This window comes from Mercenaria mercenaria, chromosome 12 (assembly GCF_021730395.1).
Source record: "Mercenaria mercenaria strain notata chromosome 12, MADL_Memer_1, whole genome shotgun sequence".
In the NCBI taxonomy this organism is placed as follows: domain Eukaryota; kingdom Metazoa; phylum Mollusca; class Bivalvia; order Venerida; family Veneridae; genus Mercenaria; species Mercenaria mercenaria.
In genome coordinates, this window is record NC_069372.1 from 18,266,772 (window position 1) to 18,292,090 (window position 25,319).

Here is a 25,319-nt window from a genome sequence, read left to right on the forward strand (position 1 = left end):
CCACCAGTCTAAGGTAACATAAAAATGTTGACTAAGTCATGCATTGTCAACAAGTAACATATGAACGTACAGTGTCATGACGTTGGGGCACAAATATGCTTTGGACATATATCTGGAATTTGGTTGTGACCGAAAGATGTGTACATTGAAAATTCCAGATTTGCTTAAAGTATCGGTTAAACATTAAAGGTTTCCCATACCAGTATGTTAAAACTGTTTTATTTACTTCACATGCATTCTTCATTAAATGAATAAATTGCAAAATATTTCATGTAGTTTAATAAAATGATGGTTCTTGAGACTAAGTTTTTATGCAACTTTGGGTCAAAAATGAACGTTCTCCGATGTTATTATATTTAAGCACAATGTCTGTCTAATTATATGTGTTACAATGTTAACCATGCAGCAAAGATCAAAAGAAAAAAATGCTGCTTTATGCGAAAATAGCGGACACATGCCGATTAGATTTTAGAAACTAGGAAAGAAAAAGAATGTACCTGTACATATAATCATTCAATGTCATTATTTATTCAAACATTTTTACAAGTTTGATAAATCTACGTAAGTAGAACTGTTTCCAAAGCAAAAATGGTTAAGCTTAAAACGCTGTTATCCCTAATTCTAAGGGTTTTCGTGAGTCACTTAGTAAAAGGGACGATTAAAGAGGAATAAATGCAAATGTATGATTTCATGATTTGTGAAAGCTTTAACACTAACAATTGACATCTACAGTCTACATATCGTATATACCCTAAACAAAAATGTTTAGGTCTTAGGTATGCACGTAAGCTTCGACGGTTTACTAAACAAATGCAGTGCACTTTTTTTGCCACCGTGAAGTGGTGAATATATTGTCAGTTCTGGTAAGACTGGAGATAACTTCTTAAAGTGCAAGTATTAGCTCATAGCTCCAAGAATCTGACACAAATTGTCGACAGGTTTTTCTGATATTTAAACAAAGTGCTACAGGTGACTGATATTGACACTATCGCTATTTTTGTTAGAATGTCTGTTTAAAGCTTTCTGGACAATCTCTTGGCACCGGGTAGTGAATTTCATGGCTTTGCAATCCATGTCTTACCAGGTCCATTGTTATTTCCGCCATATTACTTCAACAAAACATAATCTGGGAACTCAGTGCCACTAAAGACGAGGAGTATGTTGAGCCCTCGTGCAGTGAAATTAATTTCATAATGGTAATTATCAGGAAGAAAAGAACATACAATGCTGACTTACATTCATTTACACGAAAAACGAAAAAAAAGGTAAAAACAATGCACTGCGGAACAATGTTATGAAATAAATTTCAAAGCTCGACTATTGGCACTTGAATGTGTTGAGAAAACCCCCGATTACTTCCGAAGTGCGCATTCCGTTTACGAAGTCCGTTTATGTTAGAAAGGTCTATTATCCTCTTTATTGTTAATATACTGTTTTGCAAGCAGTTTTACAAGCTTGGTTTTCGAGATCAATTGATATATGAATTTACATATTAATAAGGCAAGACGATTTAATGCAGATTCTCTGTTGTTGCTAGAACAGTTTTCTTATTGGAAGCTTGTAATATATAAAAAAAAATCTCTTCACGGTTTTTAATACAGTTTGATCAAGGAAAGCAATGATACATGAAGTAAAGAACTCGTTATTTTTGAGTTGCCTACCTTTGCTCAAAAAATTGACCGTACCCACATTTTGCGTAATGTTATACATGTATGTTCCGTTCGAAATGACATTTTATTATCATAATTTATATCAACACCGGCGTCCGAGGTTGGTTTATTTTAAATAATTGTTTAAGTGTAATTACGGTTCGCCTCCACTCCGATTTTCTCTCCACTCCAATACATTGAGCAGAATGGCCAAAAGAACTGCTCGAGTCCAGGCTGTTTCTATGTTAACTCGACGGAAACTGGTACTCACTTGAATCTATCCATCTTTATATTTATTTGATATTGTCATTGTTTCACAGTTTGGTTTCTCCTGGATACGGATAAGGGTGTCCTACAGCAGCGACCATTTCAAAAATGTCCCGCGATGTAAGCTTCATCAATATCATAAACGCAGTAGTAATAGTGCAAAGCGTCTGGACCGCGATGCGTACAATATGAATTCAATTGAAATTCTCAGTCAGCATTTACGTTTAAACTTACTATTTTATATATATCTTACGGCATTATTCATTATTAACATCCGTTTCTTAATTTTAGGTTGTCTCATTCCCACCCACCCCAATGATTTTATTGTACTTTTAGCGTTTTTATATTTTGTTTTAATTTCTGTGGGGAAAGTGTAGGTCCAGACCTGCAGTACCTACAGGGTGCTATGCAAACGACAGCCGCTACATGAAAAAAAAGATTCTAAACGTTTTAGCTATAGTTATGTACTGTGAATCTATCTCATCCATCGCCGGCAATATTTTAACATAGCAAAATATCTTAAGATAATCTGGTAGAGAATCAATGTAAATTTATCTTGAAACAAGGTTAACAGGTTCTGGCAAGATGTTTCTCAAATCTTCCACTAAAGCTTTGTAAGGAAAATGTCCTGCCCTTTTGGCAATGTTTTCAAGAAGAAAGTCTGACTTGAAGGAATGTGACCGAGTGTCAGCGAAGAAATAATTGAAAGTTCGACAAATGGTTTCTGACATTTTCTTTATCTTTCCATTGCCATTATAACGCGGATTTTATATGAGATAGCATTGTATGACCGTTTTTGAAAGAAGACTGTGCTGTACACATTTCTGTCTAAGTCGCTTACAACAAGATACCGTCTGAGGAAGAATCTTATAGATTACAAAACGTTTTATCAACTTTTAACTGGCCTACGAAAGTTACCTTGATTTAACTGGAATGTAAAATGAATCAATTTGAACTTTTATGTTGAAGAAATGTTCGAGATAGTTTACCACCCCCTCAAGGAATAGTTAAAATATAGCAGGCAATAAATCCTGATTTTAAAATTTGAACGAGTCAAGAAAAAGTATGAGGGGACGTTTATGCTACGCAATCAGAAAACGCCTCAGTAGATTAAGGAAACGATGGAGACACTATATTGTAACGCAGAGACACTCCGACTACAAACAGACAGTCGGATGACAGGACCAAACACATTTTTTCTTGAATGTAGGGATACATGATTATTTTCTTCATAGGTAATTGAAAAGATAAAGAACATGGAATCTAACTTCGATAGTGTATCTGCCAGAATCTTTCCCCACATGAAAGGGCGTTTTAATTCAGCCGGTCATTATTTTCTACAAAAAGTAATAGGTAAGGGTAGATTTCTCGGGAGCACAGAGCACCTAAAACACAGCCTCAGAGCCACGCATTTGCAAAATAGGCCCACTACAAAAAGGAGCTGTGATGGAAAAATATTTCAGATGGGTTGCTTCAAACATCTAACAAGTACATATTAATTTATGTGAAATATAGATAGAGGGGTGGGGGTGGTAAAATGGTTGGAGGAGGGCGGGGGTTGGAAGAGAAATTCGAAGGGAAAAAGATAAACAAGGATGAATATTCAAAGGGAACGCTACGTTCCTTAATAACAGTCACACTACAACGTAAACCACAAAAGCGCAATCAATTCACACAACCACACTTTTATTTAGATACTAATGATATATGAAGTTTGCATTTTGAGGAATTAAAAGCGAACTAGATATTGTTCAATCTTTAATCATTTTCAAACGTACAGATTTAATATATATTTGCTGCTAAAGTGAATAGGACGACTTTTTGCAGAGAGACGATTTGACTACATTGGCTTTCTTGTTGTAAGAATGTATCCGACTATACTTTGTAAAACATATCTTAACACGCAGGACGTCGCAGCGTTCCTTTCTGCTTCTTATCTTTATGCAGTCCTTTGATCCTCTCAGCTTCTTCACTGCAATGATAATTGATAAAAACGGTGTTAAACAAAATGACTTTCAGGAATGTACGTGTGTTTTAAACCTATTCATTTTTAATAATTATAATCTTTTTCATTTTTTCATTTTCAAACATTTTTGCGTATACTAGTATGTTTTATACATATAGAAAGACAAAACTACTCAAATGAAGGATGCAACAAGCTGAACGTACACCGTTAACTGCTAATTTAAAAACCTAAAGAATCCAATATTTTCACATGTAAACCGGAGCTTGTTTTCACAAAAAAAACGTATGTCTCCCACCACTCACAATCATAAACAAATGCCAAAAAGTAAGGGTCATTAACCCAATGAAAGTTCATGAACCATAACTTTATACACAATAAGGCTACGCTCTGATCACTCCCATGAAGTTGGAATTCCAAATTGTTGTATAGGAGAATTCGAAGTAGCATAGCTTGATCTGACAAACCAAGGGTTACAACTCCACTAAAAATCAATCTTAAGCGTCTTAACATGCTGATAATTTGCATAACTAAGCCTCCTACTAACCACTCGTGAGGCTGTGTGAGCTTGATGTACGTCAAGTAGTTAAACACTGTGAAATACAACAAGTCAAAGGCTATAACTCGCTGAAAATCAATGAACCGGAACATGCCGACAATATGTAGAATTAGGCAGGGCGCTGATCACTTCAGTCAGGTAAGTTGAAAATTCGCTCAATAATACAGAATTGGCCAAACCTCATGAAATTTAACGGATTAACAATATTGCTTAGTAGTAATCACTTCAGTAGAGTTTGGTGGAAATCCGCCTAAATATATCAGAGTAGTGGCCAAAATATAATGAAACTTGATAAATCAAGGGACATAAAACAACAAAACTGGAATATTAGAAAATATTCACAACCAGGCAATGGTCGTTTGTTTTTTTTTTTGTGAATTTTGGTGCAAAGTCGCTTGGTAGTGTTGGAGGAGTTGCGTGGACAAACTGTGTGATATACAGATTGACAGACAGACGGACAGCACTGAAACAAATCCCCACTACATATGGAAGACTATAACATGCAACAGGATACATGACTTTTACAATCATGACAAATTGCCTATTATGTTTGGCAGTAGATTTGTGTCTATGTTCGTCTTTTATATTATTTTCAATAATCGGACACATATGCGTTTAGTTGTTTATATTTCTGTTCGATCATCGCATACAAATAATTGTTTACATGTTACGTTTGTTCAATGGTAAAAACAAAATGTATCTGATTATCGCTAATACCTTGTTTTTTAACTATTTATAAGACATATTTGATACTTTATTGTACATATGCGTTCAATAATCGAAAAAATATTTGTACAAACTTCTAAATGTGTGTCCAATAATCGAAGACTTATTTAATGCATGTTACTGTATGTGTTCGATAATCGAAGACATATTTAATACATACTGCTACATGTGTTCGATAATCGAAGACATATTTAATACATATCACTAAACGTGTTAGATGATCGAAGACATATTTGAAAGGCACTAATAAAATATGCGTCCGATAATTTATGTTTGATAATGATTGGTTGAACCACAACACGCCTTATGCCTACCTCAACAATTAAAATGGTTCACTACGGTAAATCCTGCTGGCAAGCATTTCAGTCTGTAAATATTTATCAAACACATGTAGCAGTAAGTATTAAATATGTCTTCGATCTTCGAACACATAGAGAAGCATGCATTAAATAAGTCTTCCGTTATTGGACACACATCAAATATCAAATTTGTCTTCGATTATTGGACATATAAATACAGTTAAAAACAAAGTCTGTCCGATAATCAAATACAGTTTGTTCTTATCATCGAACAAAAGTAATAATAATTTGTATGCGATAATCGAACAGAAATATAAACAACTAAACGCATATGTGTCCGATTATTGAACATAATATAAAAATCGAACATAGAAACAAATCTACTGCCATAATTGTTCAATATTTTTCGGTTATGTTTTTGCTGAAGAGCATTTGGTTTAGTTTCAAATGTATCATTTCTAGCTATATACATTATATCAGGGTCCTGGATTGCATCAGGAGTTGTACAAAGTATGTTCTTTAGCGTTGTCTTGATTCTTTGTTTTACTTCTGTTTTTGGCGCCGATATATAAAAAGCAGCCGCTGACGAAGGTAGGTACTGCAGGTTTTGTCCGATCGAGTAGAATATTCTCCACCATTTGGCAGGGTTTTCAGTGTATGCTTGGGCTATTATCAGCGCCTCTGCTTTCCCAACTCCGATTATGTTTTTCAGTATAATGTCCATTTCGTCTGCCAGTGTAGTTTCGAATTCTATCAAAATAGTTATATCTAAGCTTAATGAGCAATGATACAAACTTGACCAAAAGTTTCATATGATTGCTATATTTAAGGGAAAGAATTTTTAAAAAATGACATTTAGAACTAGTATATCTGCACAGGGAAGTCGAAACTGTTATGTTAGCCTTAAAAAATTATCCTATATATTATACATCACAATGTTTCTTATTTCGTTTCATCCATCTAAACTGTTACGGACTGCAACAAATGAATGATTAACGTAAAAATACTAAAAACAACAATCATATTAGCTTTATACTGTTTGCTAATAAAACATTGCTATTGTAACATTTGAATATTGAAATAATACCTTCAATTGGTATATCCCCTCCTTCGTACCCAATGTAGAGCCGCCCTAATGGCGTAAGGTTCGAGCTGTCTACCTCAAGAAGGCTTGCAGCAGTGGTAACATAGTGCGATTCTCTAATCCTGGCCTTGTACCAAGCATATCTGAAGAAATCCAAAAAGCAATGAGTACTAGTATTTTAGTTTCAAATTGACATTGCTGCAACACAGCGTATCAACATTGTTTAATTTTTGTTCTTGAGATTTTATCCTTTTGGTATTGAAGTAGCAGGTTCTCATTTTCGTTGTACTTTTTCACTCTTATCTAATTTTATTAATCATAACCAATAGAACGAAAAGGAAAGATGTTATCTTAGCGTCCCCGTACCTGAACACAAAGTCGGCAGCTTCAAGTTGAGGTAAAAGTTGTGCCATGAAGAGACGCATTACTTCTGGATCATCCACTTCACCGCATGCAAATTCAGTCAACCAAATCTGTTTTCCGAATTTCGTGTGGAGATCTTTCAGATATTTCATAACTTTGTTAGCGTTGCACATAAATGTATGTGTGGCAAGATAGTCCACGCGACACCCTTTACATAGCTTGAAGAATTTGGCAAACCATTCGTCTGGTTTTCCTAGGCACGTATCACCACCACAAATAGCAGCAGATGGACTCACGAGTAGTTTTCCTTTCGATTTCTTTTCCAACTCCGGCCATGCAGCGGCGGCTTGCTCTGCAGATATATTTGCTTGCCCCCCGTGATTCGGTTCGTTGAATGCGAGAACATAATCTCCGTCATTTGGAAGTTGAATCTTCCAATCCAATCCCCAGACCATAGGTACATATGTATCTTTGTAATTGTCTATAGACGGACGGCACCAGCTCGTCTCCTTGCGAAAGTTTTCTAGGGTCATGCTATAATCATACCTACAAATGCAAATAAATCATTGTACACATGATTATTGTGTATTGTGTAGAAATTAGTATTTCACATACAACAATAATCCTTATTCTTTTTCTTTTCCTGGTATTTTTGGACATTGTTATAATACTGGGAATAAATATAGATCTGCAATCACTCTAATAAGCCGAATATTAAACATGTCTGTAACCAGTTTGGAAAAAAAAATGTAGCAACATATACCTGCACCAGGTTAAAACATATAACGACGAAAACTTGTAAGCCAGCGGAATAATTTCAAGAGGTGGTAATGTATTCTGTTGTTATTGCCAATCAATTTCACGCTATAAATCAAATTTTAAATCTTCTTCCTAAACTAATAAAGCTGATTTATTTGGCCAGTACAAACGACTTAAAAGTAATTATTCGAAAACTCAGGAAGGGTAAACCAAATATTTTTTTTTCATATAAAAAGACATCATTTAATCAATTATTTAAAGCAAATGTACTTACCACCACGCCACGTTAAGTACGTTAAAATCGCCACACATGTAGTCGTTTACCGTGTGTACCACACCCTTTTTACCCGAACTTCTGGCAACAGGAATTAGTATTTGTACACTCATAATTGTTAGAAATGTCCATATTACCGCCATGTTAAAACACAGTATAACTAACTTTCGAATGAATACACTATCAAAAACAACGGCAGATGTTTCATTATATGCATATTAATATGCGCAGTTATTATACTTGTCAAACTTAATAATTTTATCTATTAGATCTTTACTGTATGAATCGATTGTAATAAACCGTCTGTTCTTAAACTTAATTTGTTTTGTCATTTTCGTAAAACTATCGTGCTAACTGTATATTACTATTACAATACAGTGCAACTTGCATTAAGAGACACATTAATGGAAGTATGAGTCTAGTCTCTTGATACAACACACTTAAAAAAGTGATCATTCCAGCTTTTTACAAAGCACTTAACGACTGCTGTTGTGATAGAATGTGCAAGAAGATCCTTTAGAAGCATAGAATAAAGATAACAGAAAATGTTTGACTTTTAAACGGTATTGTTATAGTACTAGAGTAACCAAAGATGAGCTGGTACCTTTTACAATGAAAAAAATGGAGGACATTTTCTTTCTCCTGCTTTACAAAAACAAATGTCTAATATACAGTAGGATATGTTTTACAACATTACAGACCTGCAATCGTTACAGCAAGTATAATTATTAATCTATAAAGGGTAACTAGGAAGCAGTATAACCACATTTAAATATTAAATTGTTACATTTATCCTATATAGTAAGAGTTCCTTATATCGACCACAATATCACAAAGGGAACCCAGGTAAAAACCGTACTTTTGCTTCAATGCCAAGATTGCACCATGACTCACTGGTCATTCACTAGACAAAAAAATCAAATTAGCAGGTGAGCGTGACCATCATTTCTACGACCAAAATGTAAATGGACATTTTCTGAATGTAAGCACATATTATTAAAATGTTTGGTTGCGATACCTCTTTCCTAACTGAAGATATTGCGTGAAAAGCATTGGACAGTGACTTGACCTTAACCAGATCACCCAAGATACAATCAAAACTTTATTTCTATGCAAGTTACGTATGCGTCAGCTATTGTCAACACATACCTTTCCTAAATAACGTTTTACAGTGAAAACAATGGTTTTGTTATATTTAATGGCCATATGCAGCATATAAAGCAAAGAAAGCCACTTAAAAATGTTATGTACTAAGTCAAATTTGGTGCTGTTGCTGACGTTAGTGTGCATACCAGCTCTATTTGTTTGCAAATAAGGGGCCATACATTTTCTGTTCCCAAGACAATCAAACTTATACTTGCTGGGCCTTCTTCTCATAAAGCTGTTAAATTATTTAGGATGCTCTGAACAATGCCTTAAATATGGCTACAGAAGAACAAGCGTACAACGTTAAACCTATAACACCCGGTTCACAAGTGTTCTTCCTTGTTTGTTTTTTTCACAGGTGGTAACAATCTCTATGCCAGTCCTGTAACGTCATAATGAAAGACTTCTTTAAAGCCTATATTAGCAGTTTATATCTTCATGGTGTGTATTTAGTACCTTAAAGAATGACAATTTACTGTGCTACATTTGAGTGTTCCAACAGTCGCGTTTCATGCACTCACTCAAGACAAGGGGCATAACTTTGTAAAACAGCAAAACAACGTTATGGTGCCTATGACAGCATGTTATATCATCACAGGCAACAAATTATGTGAAGAGCCAATCCATTCCCAAAAGTTGTTAGTGAGACAAAACTTACCAACTTAAACTAAGTAAAGAAAGCAATTACAAAAAAGTCCAATACACCATTGTATTCTCACTCTGTTTACAAATAGACAGGTTAGAGTGTTCTGCGTTTCGTTAGAGGATGCATTTTATGATACCTAATCAGAGCAGTGTAACTTTAAGTAAGGCTGTATGGCTCTTTTTTAAATCATTGTTATTAGAAAGCCTGTTAAAAACACTTGCAATTATGTTGTTGTTAGTTGTTCATGTTGACAATCATAGACACGTACTCGACGAAATTCTATTTTCTCCAAGAAATACTGGTCAATTTAAGCACATATTTGATTAAATATAAACTGGTCCAAAAGACAGATTATGATATGGAATTACTGTGCCGAAAATTAATAATCATGATGTGTATGGAAAATTCTACATAGAATAACTGCGTAAAATAAGTAAGATGTTTCTATGATAGTTTATTTATTCACAAGATTTTTGGCAATGGTAATGTAATTTTAGTTTAGATATTGACTGCAGGCTCTATAGTGCTAATGACTGATGCTTAAGTTCTGGTGAGAAACGCTTTAAAGGTACTGATACGTATTACTTCTGTTTGAAAGACGAAGACACAAATTCTAACTCAAAAAATTATCAACTTGAAATGTGCAAGTAACGGCTGCTCTACACAATTCCTATCAACTTGTTCCGAGTGTGGGCATACCTTGGGTGAATATAAATTTGTTGGGGATGAGAAAAGGATTTGAGAAATAAATAATGTATTTCTACCAGATCTTAACCCTTGTTTTGTAATACTTCATACAAGAAGTATAAATATTCAATGTATGAACAAGTTAATTTTTTTATGATTTCACGTAAATATCGAGAAAATAAAGAAAACATACAAAATGTATTCACTGACATCATTTTAATCTATCAGGAAACAACACATGTAACGACACTATCTTGAACAATCAGTGTATATGCTTTTCTTTGTCTTCTGAAAAGAAAATGTAATCATTTTGTATACACATTACTTGTCAAGTTTAATTCTACATATTTAAGAATTAATAAGTAAATGAACCGTTTTAAATACATTTAAATACAATTCGTTTGTGCAGTATTTCGATTTTACTTGGTCTTTGCTTATAAGCGTTAGATCAAATCATATGGGCATGTATTGCCCCAAGATCATCACGTGCACACCAAGACCGGAAAAATAATACGTCTTGCGGATTAATTTTGTTAGGGTGTAAATGATCATGAATTATTCTACACAACGTATAACCAACCTAGTTAAACCCAACAAAGGAGCTGCATGGCCTCCTCACATAACATGTTAAAAGTTCAAACTGTCATGCTACATATAGGCAAAAGAAACACTCAGACCGAAACAAAATATTTCTTAATATGGCAGCCTTATAAATAATATTTTTGTTTCACAGATAATGAGATATAATGAAAATGAGAATAAATTAAATTAGTTACTTTAGCAGGATCTGTTTGGGCAGGGTTTTGTCTCTCTTTTACTTCCATAACAGTCCTTTCCATTTATAACGTTGGTCGGCCACCAACAGATCCGTGTTCGTGTCATGATGCCTACACCACATGTCTTAGAACACGATGACCAATGCGACCATTGTTTCCATGTTCCATCCACTGTAACTAGTAAAATTAAAGTAAGTATTATTTAAAGCTATATATCACTTCTTATGATTGATCGTCTGGCAAATGTGATTACTTTTCCCCTTTTTATTTTGTATATCTTACAATATTAGGGGTTTTTTTGTCTCAGGCTTTATTGAAATTTTAAACACAAAAGCAATGGGAAAGAAATATGTCGGTAGAATTCAACCATAAAAACCTGAAAGGGAGCGAATATTCCCAAAATGCATTTTCAAACGAAAACAGAAAACATGAAAACATCTAGGAAAGTCTTAAGTTTTTCTGTCATTCATTCTGTTTTAGTGGTTGTGATTCTATGTAGGCGCAAGTGCATGTCAGATTCAATAAACGTCTAGGAAGTCAAAATTTGAAACAATACAAGCTGTTCACAAAATTTACCCTACACAACCAACTTTACTTGCAAAAGTAAACTTGCACATTTGAAACATTTGTTTGTCTGTGAGGAGCGGCAAAACGGATACTTACTGTTGCTACACGTACATGTGTGAAATCTCGACATCTCCAAATACACGTGGAAGGTTTTTAGACTTATCCTCACGCTCCTCACTATGCACACAATTCACTATAATACAGCAGATAAGATGGACGGGCATACAAAAACTTTAGAGTGGTATTTTAACGTTAATATTTACCTCTGCAATTAACACCGGCACACTTTTTACTCTGCTCCTCAGGACCATCGCAGCTGTTGCTAAAACTCAAGCAGGTGCGCGTTCTTTTTCTAATACCTTGCCCACAGTTCACAGAGCATTGTGACCATATTGACCAATCACCCCACATACCATCAGCTGCAGGAGAATGTTAGCCTTTAGACTGCTGGCGGCAGATGATTCTGCCTTTGCAACCAGCGTAGACCAAGATTAGCCTGCACATTTGTGTGGTCTGATCATAGTCTGCACTGCTCGCCATTCAGACAGTATCTTTTAGGAAAGCACCCGTTTAAAAGTAAATGGTACTGTCCAGATTGAAAGATGGACAAGTTAATTATAGAAAATTAGCAAGCTAAGGGTAAATTACAATTTACACAAAAATGAACAAAACTATTAAAGAAACGCGAATCTGACTACCCCAAAACGCTAATTGTATGTAATGTCATCATTAAAACTGAATAAAATCTTTAAACTGATAATTAGTTACTTAGTTTTGTCTTTGTTAGAAAAGAGATTTAATAGTCTCTTTCTGGCTAAGAAATGAAATGAAAGACATCTACACATTGTGTGAATACAAAAATATGTAATATCTATAACGGATTTTCACTTGTATTTGTAAGCAGCAAAAAAAAAAAGACTTTTGGATCGAAAGTAACCATGCAAAGTAAGAACTACCTCAGCTGGACTGAATCTATTCTTGAGAGGTAATGAATAATGATCCTAATACTTATATAACATGACTTCTATGTTCCTAATACTAATATAACATGACTTCTATGTTCCTTATACTAACATAACATGACTTCTATTATACGACCAACTGAATCGACCAAATAACCAGAACATGTAACAACACCGATATGACGCATTCACGTGTGACAATTGAAGACTACTGGAAACAAACAACAGACGTATCAGCAAGCAAATGCAAGAAATCAGTGGGCCGCTGCCTTGAACGGTTAGATGATAACACTCCATTAAGGAGTTTTAACCGATTAACTTAAAACAAAAAGCCAGTAAATCTAAGATCTACATCTGATTTTTCGCATATTTGACTATGCATTTTAAGTATAGTAATATCCGTGCAGGAGCGTTTGTATAAAGCACACTGACGAGCATCTATAGTGGTTAACAGCAGACGGATATGGCAAAAGCTATCTATGAATGATATACAGGAAATAATAACAACAATTATGTAAATGTTAGGGAGAAGATGTTATGCTTCGCTGTGGAAAAGTCATATCATCTGTAAGAAAAAAGGCGGACATCAAAACATTTAAGAGCGAGAGTAATTCTGAGTATATTTTTACAAAACATTCAATGCCAATTATTGAAGCAAATACTAAATCCAGCAAATACAAATCCACGCGTTCTTTTCTACGAATTAACTGACCTGTATTTCTTTGTAAGGTAATGATTAAACAATTACTGGATAATCTGATATGATAGCGTTTTCAAATACTGTAAAAGCAGAATCTTTTGCGAGGGTTCAATTTTCATTATATTCGCGAGACCCTCGCGAAAATTAATCATCGCGTAATTATCAGTATAATTCAAATTCAAGTATGACACCAATTTTATAATTTCGCGAATATTAAACCTCGTGAACGTACTCAAAATTTCAAGTTCGCGAAATTTTGACCCAGCGAAAATATGTGTTTTAACAGTAGTATTATAATACTTTATGTGCTTGTAACAGAACAACTCTATAACAATTTTAATATATTAATAAAACAATGCAAAATGTCGTCTCTTAATATGTTTGGTTTGTAAAACTTAGCTAGGATCTGATTAATTCTTGTTCAAATTTGAGATACTATTTTCTACGTTTTATTCACGTCAGTGAAGCTAATGGTATAATATCATTGTTATTAAGATTTGAACTTAAAATACTTAATGATTTTTAAACACCCGCAAAAAAAAAATATTTTAGTTTCAAGGGAAACAACCTGGGCATGCTTGCGAGTTGCAGGTTTCAGTGGCTGTGCTCAGACCATTACATGGTTCTCCCTTACATTACATGTTGTTCAAATTAGAGTTACTTCCTATAATGATGAATTTATTCACGTCAGTGAAGGTAATGATATAAAATGATCGTGATTCAGATTTGAACCTAAAATCAGATTTGAACCTAAAATACTTAATGATGTTTATACACAAGCAATTAATTATTTTAGCTTCAGGAAAATTTACCTGGACATGCTTGGGAGTTGCAGGTTTCAGTGGCTGTGCTCAGACCATTACATGGTTCTCCCTTATTGGCTTGATCGGAATATATGCAGGTCCTTGACCTTGATCTTTCACCTCCTCCACATGTTACTCCACATGTGCTCCACTGTTCCCATTGTCCCCATACACCGTCAACTGGATACAGAACATACAGCAGTTTTTTTAATTGGCATCTTCACTGGTAATTGGTTATATTCTCATTTAAGAAGAAGTGTACCATAAAATTGAAATGTGCGGTTGTCCAACCGGAGGCAATTTGAAGAATTTATGACAAACTAAATGGGTTTGTTCCATTATTCCGGGAAATTATATAAAAATGTTTCTCATTTGATGCTTAAAAGTTAAGAAAAAATGAAATATTAAATGAATAAATTACCACAGGAACACTACAAATTATTTAGAATCTGATTTAATGTTGATTAATTTAGAGTTACTTTCTATAATGATGACGTTTTATTCACGTCATTGTAGGAAATGGTATTAAATGATTGTGATTCAGATTTGAATCTAAAATACTTAATGATGTTTTGATGTTTATACACAAGCAATTAATCATTTTAGCTTCCGGGAAATTTACATGGACATGCTTGGGTGTTGCAGATTTCAGTGGCTGTGCTCAGACCATCACACGATTCTCCCTTATTAGCTTGATCGGAATATATGCAGGTCCTTGACCTTGATCTTTCACCTCCTCCACATGTTACTCCACATATGCTCCACTGTTCCCATTGTCCCCATACACCGTCAACTGGATACAGAACATACAGCAGTTTTTTTATTCTTAATTGGCATCTTCACTGGTAATTGGTTATATTCTCATTTAAGAAGAAGTGTACCAAAAAATTGAAATGTGCGGTTGTCCAACCGGAGGCAATTTGAAGAATTTATGACAAACTAAATGGGTTTGTTCCATTATTCCGGGAAATTATATAAACATGTTTCTCATTTGATGCTTAAAAGTTAAAAAAAATGAAATATTAAATGAATAAATTACCACAGGAACACTACAAATTATTTAGAATCTGATTTAATGTTGATTAAATTAGAGTTACTTTCTATAATGATGACGTTTTATTCACGTCATTGAAGGAAATGGTATTAAATGATTGTGATTCAGATTTGAATCTAAAATACTTAATGATGTTTTGATGTTTATACACAAGCAATTAATCATTTTAGCTTCCGGGAAATTTACATGGACATGCTTGGGTGTTGCAGATTTCAGTGGCTGTGCTCAGACCATCACACGACTCTCCCTTATTTGCTTGATCGGAATATATGCAGGTCCTTGACCTTGATCTTTCACCTCCTCCACATGTTACTCCACATATGCTCCACTGTTCCCATTGTCCCCATACACCGTCAACTGGATACAGAACAGACAGCAGTTTTTTTATTCTTAATTGGCATCTTCACTGGTAATTGGTTATATTCTCATTTAAGAAGAAGTGTACCATAAAATTGAAATGTGCGGTTGTCAGACCGGAGGCAATTTGAAGAATTTATGACAAACTAAATGGGTTTGTTCCATTATTCCGGGAAATTATATAAACATGTTTCTCATTTGATGCTTAATAGTTAAAAAAATGAAATATTAAATGAATAAATTACCACAGAAACACTGCAAATTATTTAGAATCTGATTTAATGTTGATTAATTTAGAGTTACTTTCTATAATGATGACGTTTTATTCACGTCATTGAAGGAAATGGTATTAAATGATTGTGATTCAGATTTGAATCTAAAATACTTAATGATGTTTTGATGTTTATACACAAGCAATTAATCATTTTAGCTTCCGGGAAATTTACATGGACATGCTTGGGAGTTGCAGGTTTCAGTGGCTGTGCTCAGACCATCACATGATTCTCCCTTGTTGGCTTGATCGGAATATATGCAGGTCCTTGACCTTGATCTTTCACCTCCTCCACATGTTACTCCACATATGCTCCACTGTTCCCATTGTCCCCATAAACCGTCAGCTGTATACAGAATATACAACACTTTTTAATTCTTAATAAGAAACGTCACTGGTAATTGTTTATAGTCTCCTGAAGGGTAAACGGGACAGTTATGTATAAAGGGCAAAACTTTTCCTACGAGCAGAATTTGATAGGTACCCAGGCTTGATCATGAATTATCTGCCATTGAAAGTCGAAAAATACTGAATAAAAATCGACTTTCAAAGATAGACAACTCATGATCAAGCTTGGGTACCTATGGTTTTAATACATATTTCCGTTTAAAACTTGATTCTAAGTCAGTATACAAAGTTTAAAGAAATTCTACCCGTAGGAGAACTTTTGCCCTATATACATATAGGCAGCTCTCTCACTAACCCTTAAAGAAGAAGTGTACCATAAATTTTAAATGTGTGTATGTTCAACTGGAAGCAATTTGGAAAGAAAAATATGACAAACTAAATGAATCTGTTTCATTCTTCTGGACAATTATATCAAGATGTTTCCAGTTTCATACTTAATGGTTTAAAATGAAATAATGAATAAATAACCACAGGAAAGCTATAAAACACTTTTGCGTAAAAAATGATGTAAAAGACGTCATGACGTATATGTCTGCAACCGCATAACTGCTATTTCCTTGAAATCACGTGAGTTGTTAGCGATTTTAATACTTGAGCTTACTTTTAATAGAAAACATTTTCATGACTCCATATGGACATTCTGCAGAGTCTATCTAATTGTATAGATGTTGTGTGTGGGATGTACAAAAATGGTTGTCGATTTTATATGGACATTGTTTATAATTATGGTATTTTCAAATAAATTTAGCAGTTTGATGTGTAGGACCTATTTGTTTCTTTTTTTTTTCATTGATTTGTACACTCATGCTAAACTGTCTATAATTCAGCAGAAATTGATACATTGTGAACGAACTACGTTAATGTTACCATGGAAACCAGCAAGCGACTTTGAACTTCAAAAGCTTTGTCACTGTAAAGAAACCTAATGTCAGCATTTTAACTGTATTTCAAAATAATCAGTTAGAACGATATTTACCGGGTCATTCTCATAGTAACATAATATTAAATAAAATTTTAATTAATATGAAATATATATCTGAATTGTGTGTATGCTAGCGAAATTTACAACGGTAGGCTAAATAATGTCATGACCTTGAAAAGGCACTTAAAGCAGTTTCGGTTAAACTTTCGCAAGATTCAAGGAATGAAGTTTACCGAAATTACACCGCGAATGAAACATTTCGTCGTTGAGCGAACAGTAAGTCGTTTGCAGATGTTGTCATGTGCTTATTTTGTTATTGTTCACAAATGAAATAAAATACAAAAAAAATGTATTATATAACTGAAACAAATTAATCTAAACTTCTTCGCAGAAGATATTTAACCTGCGTACTTAAGACATAATGTATAGGAAAACCGTGTTTTAACGTTTTTAATTCTTGAACGGTTATACGTCCGCGGAATAATTTCACGAGGGCGTAGACCGGGTGAATTATTCTGGCGACGTATAGCTGATTTTGGGTGTATTAATTTAAGAAAAACACGATTTTTGCTTTACATTATTTCGATTCTAATATGCCCTTAATCTAACAAGTAGATAAAATATAGTAGCGCTCTTTCTTGGGCGCAACAAAAACATGGGTTTCATCGCACGTTAACGTGGCGTCATTTAAGCGTAAGCGTGTTTTAACAGAAACAAGCATATTAGAATAGATAATAAAAATGTTTCAGTTTTCACTCGTCCATTATTTGATTGTTTTTGTATTATTGCAACCCTTTATTCATTCAAGATTAATGATAAATGTAAATCAATAATGTAAATATAACTTAAAGGGTAATATCTTTTGAAACAGTTATTGCAAAAACATTTGCAACATTACTTGTTGGACAAGACTGTGTATTGCAGCTCTTGTTTTCATCAGAAACCCCAATACACGGAAGATCTTTTTGCAGTTTATTGGGGTATACACACTGCCTTGACCGTGTCGTTTGACCCCCACCACATGATACTTCGCATGCACTCCACACGCTCCATTCTGCCCACACTCCATCAACTAAAACAAAGTAGACTGATAAATGACAAAGATTAACATCGTCTCGTGAATCTAAAACCTGCAGTAGTTCTAAAATTTATTAATAGAAATGTAAAACTACAGTATAAAATGGGAAATTAATCATTAAGCATTAAATGAAGATGGACTATTGCTTTTTTTAATTGTTTTAAGTTTCCTCACAATATAGTTTTGTTTACTCAAAGGTATGTTTTTGTTTTCTATAAAGTTTAGCCAGATTCAATTATCAAGAAATTCACTTTTGTAATTTATACTATAATACAGCATTTTGTAAAACTTCGAGAAGTCATAACGGTTTCACTAAGCATAGTGAATGTATTTAATTAACTTCATCGAGATATAGTTATATATAATTTTGAACAACACCCATCATAAATTGTAAGTGGAGCTAAGCAGACACTAGTATTTCATTCTTCAAATAAAATTTATAACATTCTGTTAAATTTCAAAAGGTCAGTGGTCGGACATTATACATACGTTACTAGAATCCTCGCATGTTTACTTCAAAGCGATGCAGCTCTATGGGGTTTGACAAGATCTTTAAATATCCAAAGAATCATTTACGACTGTGCGATATACAGCATTTGGTAAAATTTTAAAGAGCTATTATTCCGAAACAGGACGGAATACCTGAATTTTGCGCACGATCGAGCGATATCCGGACAAGGAGTTCGGACGGGGAGCGAACAGACAAATACATGCCACAAATACCCTTCCTTCCGCTCTTAGCTATTTCGAGGTGAATAAAGATGTATTACCTTGGACTGTCCCTTCGAATCCATTATAGAAGATGCCAAGAGGGGTCAGATTCGAGGTTCTCAATGGGTCGAGAAGACTGGCCGCTTTTTTAACATAATGATCTTTAGTTATTCTTGCCTTGTACCAGGAATACCTGAAAAAATTGTCTCAATCGGAAGCCAAAGTATGAGAACAATATATATAATTATATGATTATTCAGTTGTTTCATATAATTTGTTTTATGAACAATTCAAATTGATATAGATGGATGTCTTTAAAGCTATATTGCCCAGCACGATATTGTCCATAGCTGATGTATTGTATGAGATAAACATATGAATTATCGTTGGTCATTTTGACAGGCTTTATATTATCATATTATACTTCCTTGACTTTGGCATCGAAAACCTGTACGAGGAGTGTACAAGCCTAATAACTTTTTTTATAACTGATCGGTGTACAGTTGTGTTACTGCCTATTGCCAAATGCACAGGCTTTTTGCCTTGAAAATCTGTGCAATTTAACACATGTCTGTTATTTCATTTTTCATCAATTTCGTTAAAACGTTAACATTACCTGTATTGCAAGTAGATTATGCTTTATCCGGCATAACAATAACACCGTTTTTGTTATGCAGTCTATTTCAAAACTGATGCTACAGTACTAAAAAAAAGTCCATGTTTATCAACACTAATTAGTGACACAGTCACAACAGTAATTATTCAATCAGAAAAATCGGGCCTATAAGTTAAGATTAAGTTTTCATTACAGTGATTTTAAAATTTATGTTTTTTTGTAAATCACGTCGGGTATTTGAGATTTTATCTTACAGTGTATTATGTGCTGATAATATACAATTATTGCCTTTTCGTGAGGTGGATATGTAGATTTATCTTGCCTCCTACAACTTTCTTGCATTTCTATTGGTCAATAAACGTCACGTGGAGACAGGATATATTCCATATCCTGCTTGTATATTTCAGATATGAATTTTGATTAAAACAAAATGGCTGCCACACTGCTGGCTTAATTGAATCAAGCCAGATTATTTGTTAGCTCCAGTGATAGTATCGTTTCCGAGAGTAAATTAAGTATTTTCTTGCCGATTTCATTCTACTTAAGATGAGGCTCATGAAGTTTGACAAAAGTTAGCCGTAAAAGCGGAATAACTCTGTATGGAATACACGGACGTTGAAATCTTGTTTTGGAAGTTAAATAGTTAAATCATCGTGAAATAAAGGAATTGGCGTATTTGTTGCTCAGCAGTTCGTTGTAGGATCATTTAATCTACGTGCAAGATAAATGATTTAACAGGAAACGGAATGAAAGCCAAAGTATCAAGACATTTATGACATCGTGATATCCGGTAACTTTCGAAGGGATGGAACAAGAAGTTGTTAGTGTTTCTAATCTAAACCAGTTCATAACCTGTGTAAATGAGCTTTTGTGTTTTGTGTTTTAACCAAAACACAGTTCATTGTGCATTTTATGGCTGGTGTAAATCAACTAGTGATGACCAAACAAATGATTTGTAGGATTCCAGTCTGCACTGTAAGTAGCTTTGTTAATTTACAAAATGTGTTGATTACTGTATAGCATGTAAGTAAAGGGTAGTCGGCAAGATAAAATCGTTACACTGCTTGTTGGTGACAGGATACGGGATATACCTTGTCTCAAAAATCCATATCAGGCTCGAGCTTCGCTCTCGCCTGATATGGATTTCCTCGACAGCGTATATCCCGTATCCTGTCACCAACAAGCAGTGTAACTAATATTACCGACCTGATAAAGCGATATCGAGCGAACTTAAAAGGCAATAATTGTTCTTTTATTAAATCAAGCTTTTAAAGCCTCATAAAATGTGACGTCATACTCAATTTTTAATCATAAAAAAGAAATTACACATGTACTACCAAACGCTACAAATGTCTGCAAACTTACCACCCATTCAAGTTGTTGCAATTAAAAATAAAACAATTAAGGCCATTTTGAACATTTATCGACGTAAGACAAGTGACATCAAGCTTAGTGTATGCCCTCGGTCAGTATCATTTTTCCAGGATATCAACCTCGCCAAAAGGCAATGACTGTCATTTCAAATGTTAACACGTTATTCCCACCAGTTATATAGCATAGTTAGGAAGCATGTATCAACGCTATTAGAATACCCTTCCTGCACTGCACTGTAACTATATATAGCCGGCCGAACCGACCGACGACAGGTTAGAAAAGTTTTTTTGTATACCATTTGAATTGTGTTTAACTACTATTTATCAGTTCTGCATTCTCTTTCGATGTGTAAATGTGTAAAGACGGACAATTAGATTGTGAAACAGTCCTTCATGCTTGTTGACAATAAGTCTCCCTGTCATAAAGGCTTGTGGAACAACATGCATAATATTGAACATAATGTAACCAATGTCAAACCGCAGTGTTGTTATATTTTCTTGCCCTTCATGGAATCCAGCCTCAGTTTTGATATAATAGAGTTAAAAACCTCTGCTTAGGAGGCTTTATTGGTGTTGCATGTTCATTACCAGTCATAAAAAACAACATCAAACCAGATCTGCTATCAATTGCTTGGTTGAGCTTTACACTCCCAAAGAGACTTTTTACTGACTTACCATCACAAAAGCAGTCTTTTCTGCCATGTGGTTTGATAATTAATGGCGAATCCCAAACTCCTCCTTTGAGGTTAAGATGGATTGGCGGAGATCGTTGTTTCTTTAATTGTCTTTAAAACAAATACTACTAGGTTCTGAGTAAACAATTATATACCATGACTGTACTGTATGCATTTCTGTATCATAAACATTTTATCATTGAGTTTCTTAGAAGCTTTCATCACACTAAAAGTTATGGGTGGTTACAAAAAAGCAACATGTAATAAAGCATTACCTGTAAACAAAGGGAGCCGCTTCTAGTCGAGGCAAAACTTCTTTCATAAAGTTCAGCATTAAAGTTTCGTCTGTTTCATCACCACATGCAAACTCAGTCAACCAAATCGGTAAACTGTAGTTGGCATGCAATCTCTCCAGATGCCTCATAACTTGGTTAGCATTGCACATGTACGTATGTGTTGCCAGGTAATCAATTTCACAATCTTTACATTTGTTGAAGAAGTCTTTGAACCATGTATCTCTGTCATCTACGCAATTTTTGCCACATGGGGCCGCGGATGGGCTCGCGAGTTTGGGTAGACCGTTAATCTTCAGCGGCTTGATTTGTGAAACCCAATAATTGGCGGCCTCAGTTGCAGTCATATTTGCTTGGTTTATGTGGTTAGGCTCGTTAAAACCTAAAAGATACTTCGCTATATCTGGGATACTTGTATTGCTTTTTTTACCCCATATCATAGGGACAAATGTCTGTATGTAATCACCGACGGGTGTGTCACAAATCTTGTTTTTGTAGTAGGTATCCAAATTCGGTCTGTAATCATACCTGTATTTATACAGAGAAACAACTCTTAAGATTAAGTAATTCGATACGTACAAAGAAATGATAAACAATCCTGTTAGTGTACAAATGTTCATAAAGCAGAAAATGTTGCTATAATTTATTAAGTCCATTGCTCCTATTATCTCAACGTTATTCTAGCGACACAAAGACAGATGGCAATGAAGTTGAGTTCTCTCTGAAGTTTTCATGTTATGATTCAAAAAGAAGATAAGGAGCAGCAGATAGCAAAACTGCAAAAAAATTCAACAGAGGAGCGCGTTCCTGGAAGACGTTTAAAACACTGTGCAACGGAATTTAAAAAATAAACTTGAGGTCATATTCTACTTAAGTGGAAGTATTGACATAGGTAGTTGCATAAAATGTAAGCTAACAGGGATAGCAGTAAACTGAAGATTGTGAAACATTGTCTTTCTTTCCTCTTTTTTTAATATTTTGGTTGTCGACTTTGATCGATTATCCGAACTTCACATTTTTTGGGCGCTCGGAAAATATCCGGAATTTTCTTGTTCCGGTCTTTCCACGTGTAACTACAGTCAAACCTGTGTTCAAGACCACCTCTGAACAGAGCCCACCTGGCTCTAAAGACCACATGTTTTGTTTCCTCTTTTAACATTAAATTTTCACAGTATATTTTAACCTGTGAATAAAGACCACCTCAAAATAAGGACCATTATTTGTTTCTCCCAAGGGTGGTCTTTATAGACAGGTTTGTCTGTACTTACACAATTTTATAGATCAATTATTAATCTACATGAGCAAAAATGAACATTTTACTGCATATAAAACAGTCAGATTATTTTCAATATGAAGTGTGTATACATGAAGTTTTGATCATTTAAACAGGGTAGGTACTAGGGGTACCATGGACTTTTGGCCGGAGAAACAGAGATCTGTAATAAACGTCCTGCTTTTAGAGGGTGAAAAATCTTGCCACATTTTTCAAAGGTTGCAAAAAAAGTTGTTTTTTAAGCCTGCATCTTCAGTTCAACTTTCTATAGCTGGTTTTGTCACGGACAAGCCTGGGTCAGGGAGGTCCGCTGAAGCAGTAGCCCCGACAACGGTGACGAATGTTGAGGTTTTTGTAAGATCGCCGAGTGTCTTTGTAGGAGTTAGAATGGCAAAGCGTCATCACATCAGATTTTACACGCAAAATGAGGTATGAGCAAGATAAGTACTAGGTGTTTTAGGCGTTTTAACCGTGATGAAAATAAGTTTTTGAACTGAAATGCCACTGAGGATGAAATGTAAATTCATTATGCTGAACCTGAAAACAAAACACAAAAAAAGCAGTGGAAACGAGCTGGTTCCCCCATCTTCGAAGAGTTTAAGCTGTCTTCCTCTGCTTACATGAGTATGCTGGTTGCATTTTGGGATTAACGTGGAATAATACGAAAAGTTAAGAAAGTTATAAACCCAGGCTATTTCAGAGAAATGTCCTTTTTTGCATGACAATGACCCCTTTCATACACTGACTCATCTACAGTAGAACTTATCAAATTTTTTAAATTGCAGTCGGCCCCACAATCCGTACAGCCAAGACCTTGCCAATCTACCCTCCCTCCACCCCCAACACCCTGCGCTTTTTATTTGTTTCCAGAACTGAGAAAGGCTCGCTGGAAACAAATAGGAGACCAGAGGGTGGCTTTGATTTCGTCTGTTAATCGGGACATCAGCAGGGCTTAATGATTTGCAGAAGGAATACAACATCTCCGATGAAGATGGCAAAAGAGTATAGACGTAGGTGGGGAATACTTTGAAAAGAATAAAAAGAATTTTTGAAAAGAATTGAACGTTTTTTTTTAAGAAAGATCGAAGCGTCCGGATATTTTTCGACCACCCCTAGTATAGACAGACATTTATGACGTCACATCGTACGTGCAGTTTCGTGAAACTTTTATGCCAAAATGACACTTAGAACTGTCACTTTTTTGCAATTATTTGAATACATTTATTTGTGTACATGGAAAGTAGACATCACTTTTTTCGCTTCATATCATCGATACCAGTGTCTAAGCAAAAGAAAGTAGGTGTATAAATTTCTTACCACCATGCCATATTGTTTAGGACTTTGAAGTCATCGCATTCATAATCATCCGCCCAGTGTACCACACCCTTTTTGTAGGATCCGAAAACACAGTTTATTATCTGTAGAACAAGAAGTATAAGGTATGACATATCCAAACAATCACTAGAACGAAATGAAGTCGGTGGATTTATGCTAATAGTATGGAAAACGAGTCCAGTGAGGGGTGATAAAAAATCTCTTTTTGCGCTAGGCTACATTGCCATAATATCAACAAAGATATTAGAATTAATTCTTATGAAGAGCTTTCATTCGTCTCATCCGTTAAACGGGGTTTCAAATTTCTTCTAAATTTTGCATATGTAAAATCAAAATATTGTATGGAGTAGCTGGCGCAGTGCTCACGGGTTGCGTTACAGCGCTAGCGATCAACACCGATCCATGGTCGTGGCGGATATCCGTGATGTACTTTTCCAGCAATATCGACCTGTATTTTTCAATTCACTAAATCTGCAACAGAAGTTTTCGTTTTCAGCTTTGGTGGTTGGTCATACGTCTTTCTTAAGATATCCAAGGTTGGGAGTTAGTACGTATACTTGTCTTCTTTTTTTTTCATTTATGTCAATTCTAGCTTTTAAACATATATCCCTAGTGTAAAATTTTGACGTATAACTAGATTTGTTTCGAATTGTAACAAAACTGTTACGGTGACATACTGCTCTAATACTAGCTAAGATATTCTGAAAGACTTATAGCAACCATA

General features: G+C 34.7%; 2 protein-coding genes across 2 annotated transcripts; both read right to left on the reverse strand.

Moving 5' to 3' along the window:
* Nucleotides 1–3,518: 3,518 nt before the first annotated feature.
* Nucleotides 3,519–8,152, reverse strand: LOC123535313 (uncharacterized). The gene is made up of 5 exons (XM_045317923.2): nucleotides 7,944–8,152; nucleotides 6,914–7,456; nucleotides 6,551–6,690; nucleotides 5,934–6,213; nucleotides 3,519–3,888 (listed from the first exon to the last, which is right to left on the reverse strand). Exons 1-5 carry the CDS (start codon nucleotides 8,084–8,086, stop codon nucleotides 3,813–3,815), a joined length of 1,182 nt encoding a protein of 393 aa, XP_045173858.2. The 5' UTR covers nucleotides 8,087–8,152; the 3' UTR covers nucleotides 3,519–3,812.
* A 2,483-nt stretch (nucleotides 8,153–10,635) lies between these two features.
* Nucleotides 10,636–24,710, reverse strand: LOC123534733 (coadhesin-like). Its single transcript, XM_053520463.1, has 12 exons — nucleotides 24,578–24,710; nucleotides 21,970–22,515; nucleotides 19,091–19,224; nucleotides 18,141–18,314; nucleotides 16,088–16,258; nucleotides 15,471–15,641; nucleotides 15,273–15,279; nucleotides 14,853–15,055; nucleotides 14,240–14,410; nucleotides 12,029–12,184; nucleotides 11,199–11,375; nucleotides 10,636–10,710 (listed from the first exon to the last, which is right to left on the reverse strand). Exons 1-11 carry the CDS (start codon nucleotides 24,706–24,708, stop codon nucleotides 11,200–11,202), a joined length of 2,040 nt encoding a protein of 679 aa, XP_053376438.1. The 5' UTR covers nucleotides 24,709–24,710; the 3' UTR covers nucleotides 10,636–10,710; nucleotide 11,199.
* Between the last annotated feature and the right edge of the window lie 609 nt (nucleotides 24,711–25,319).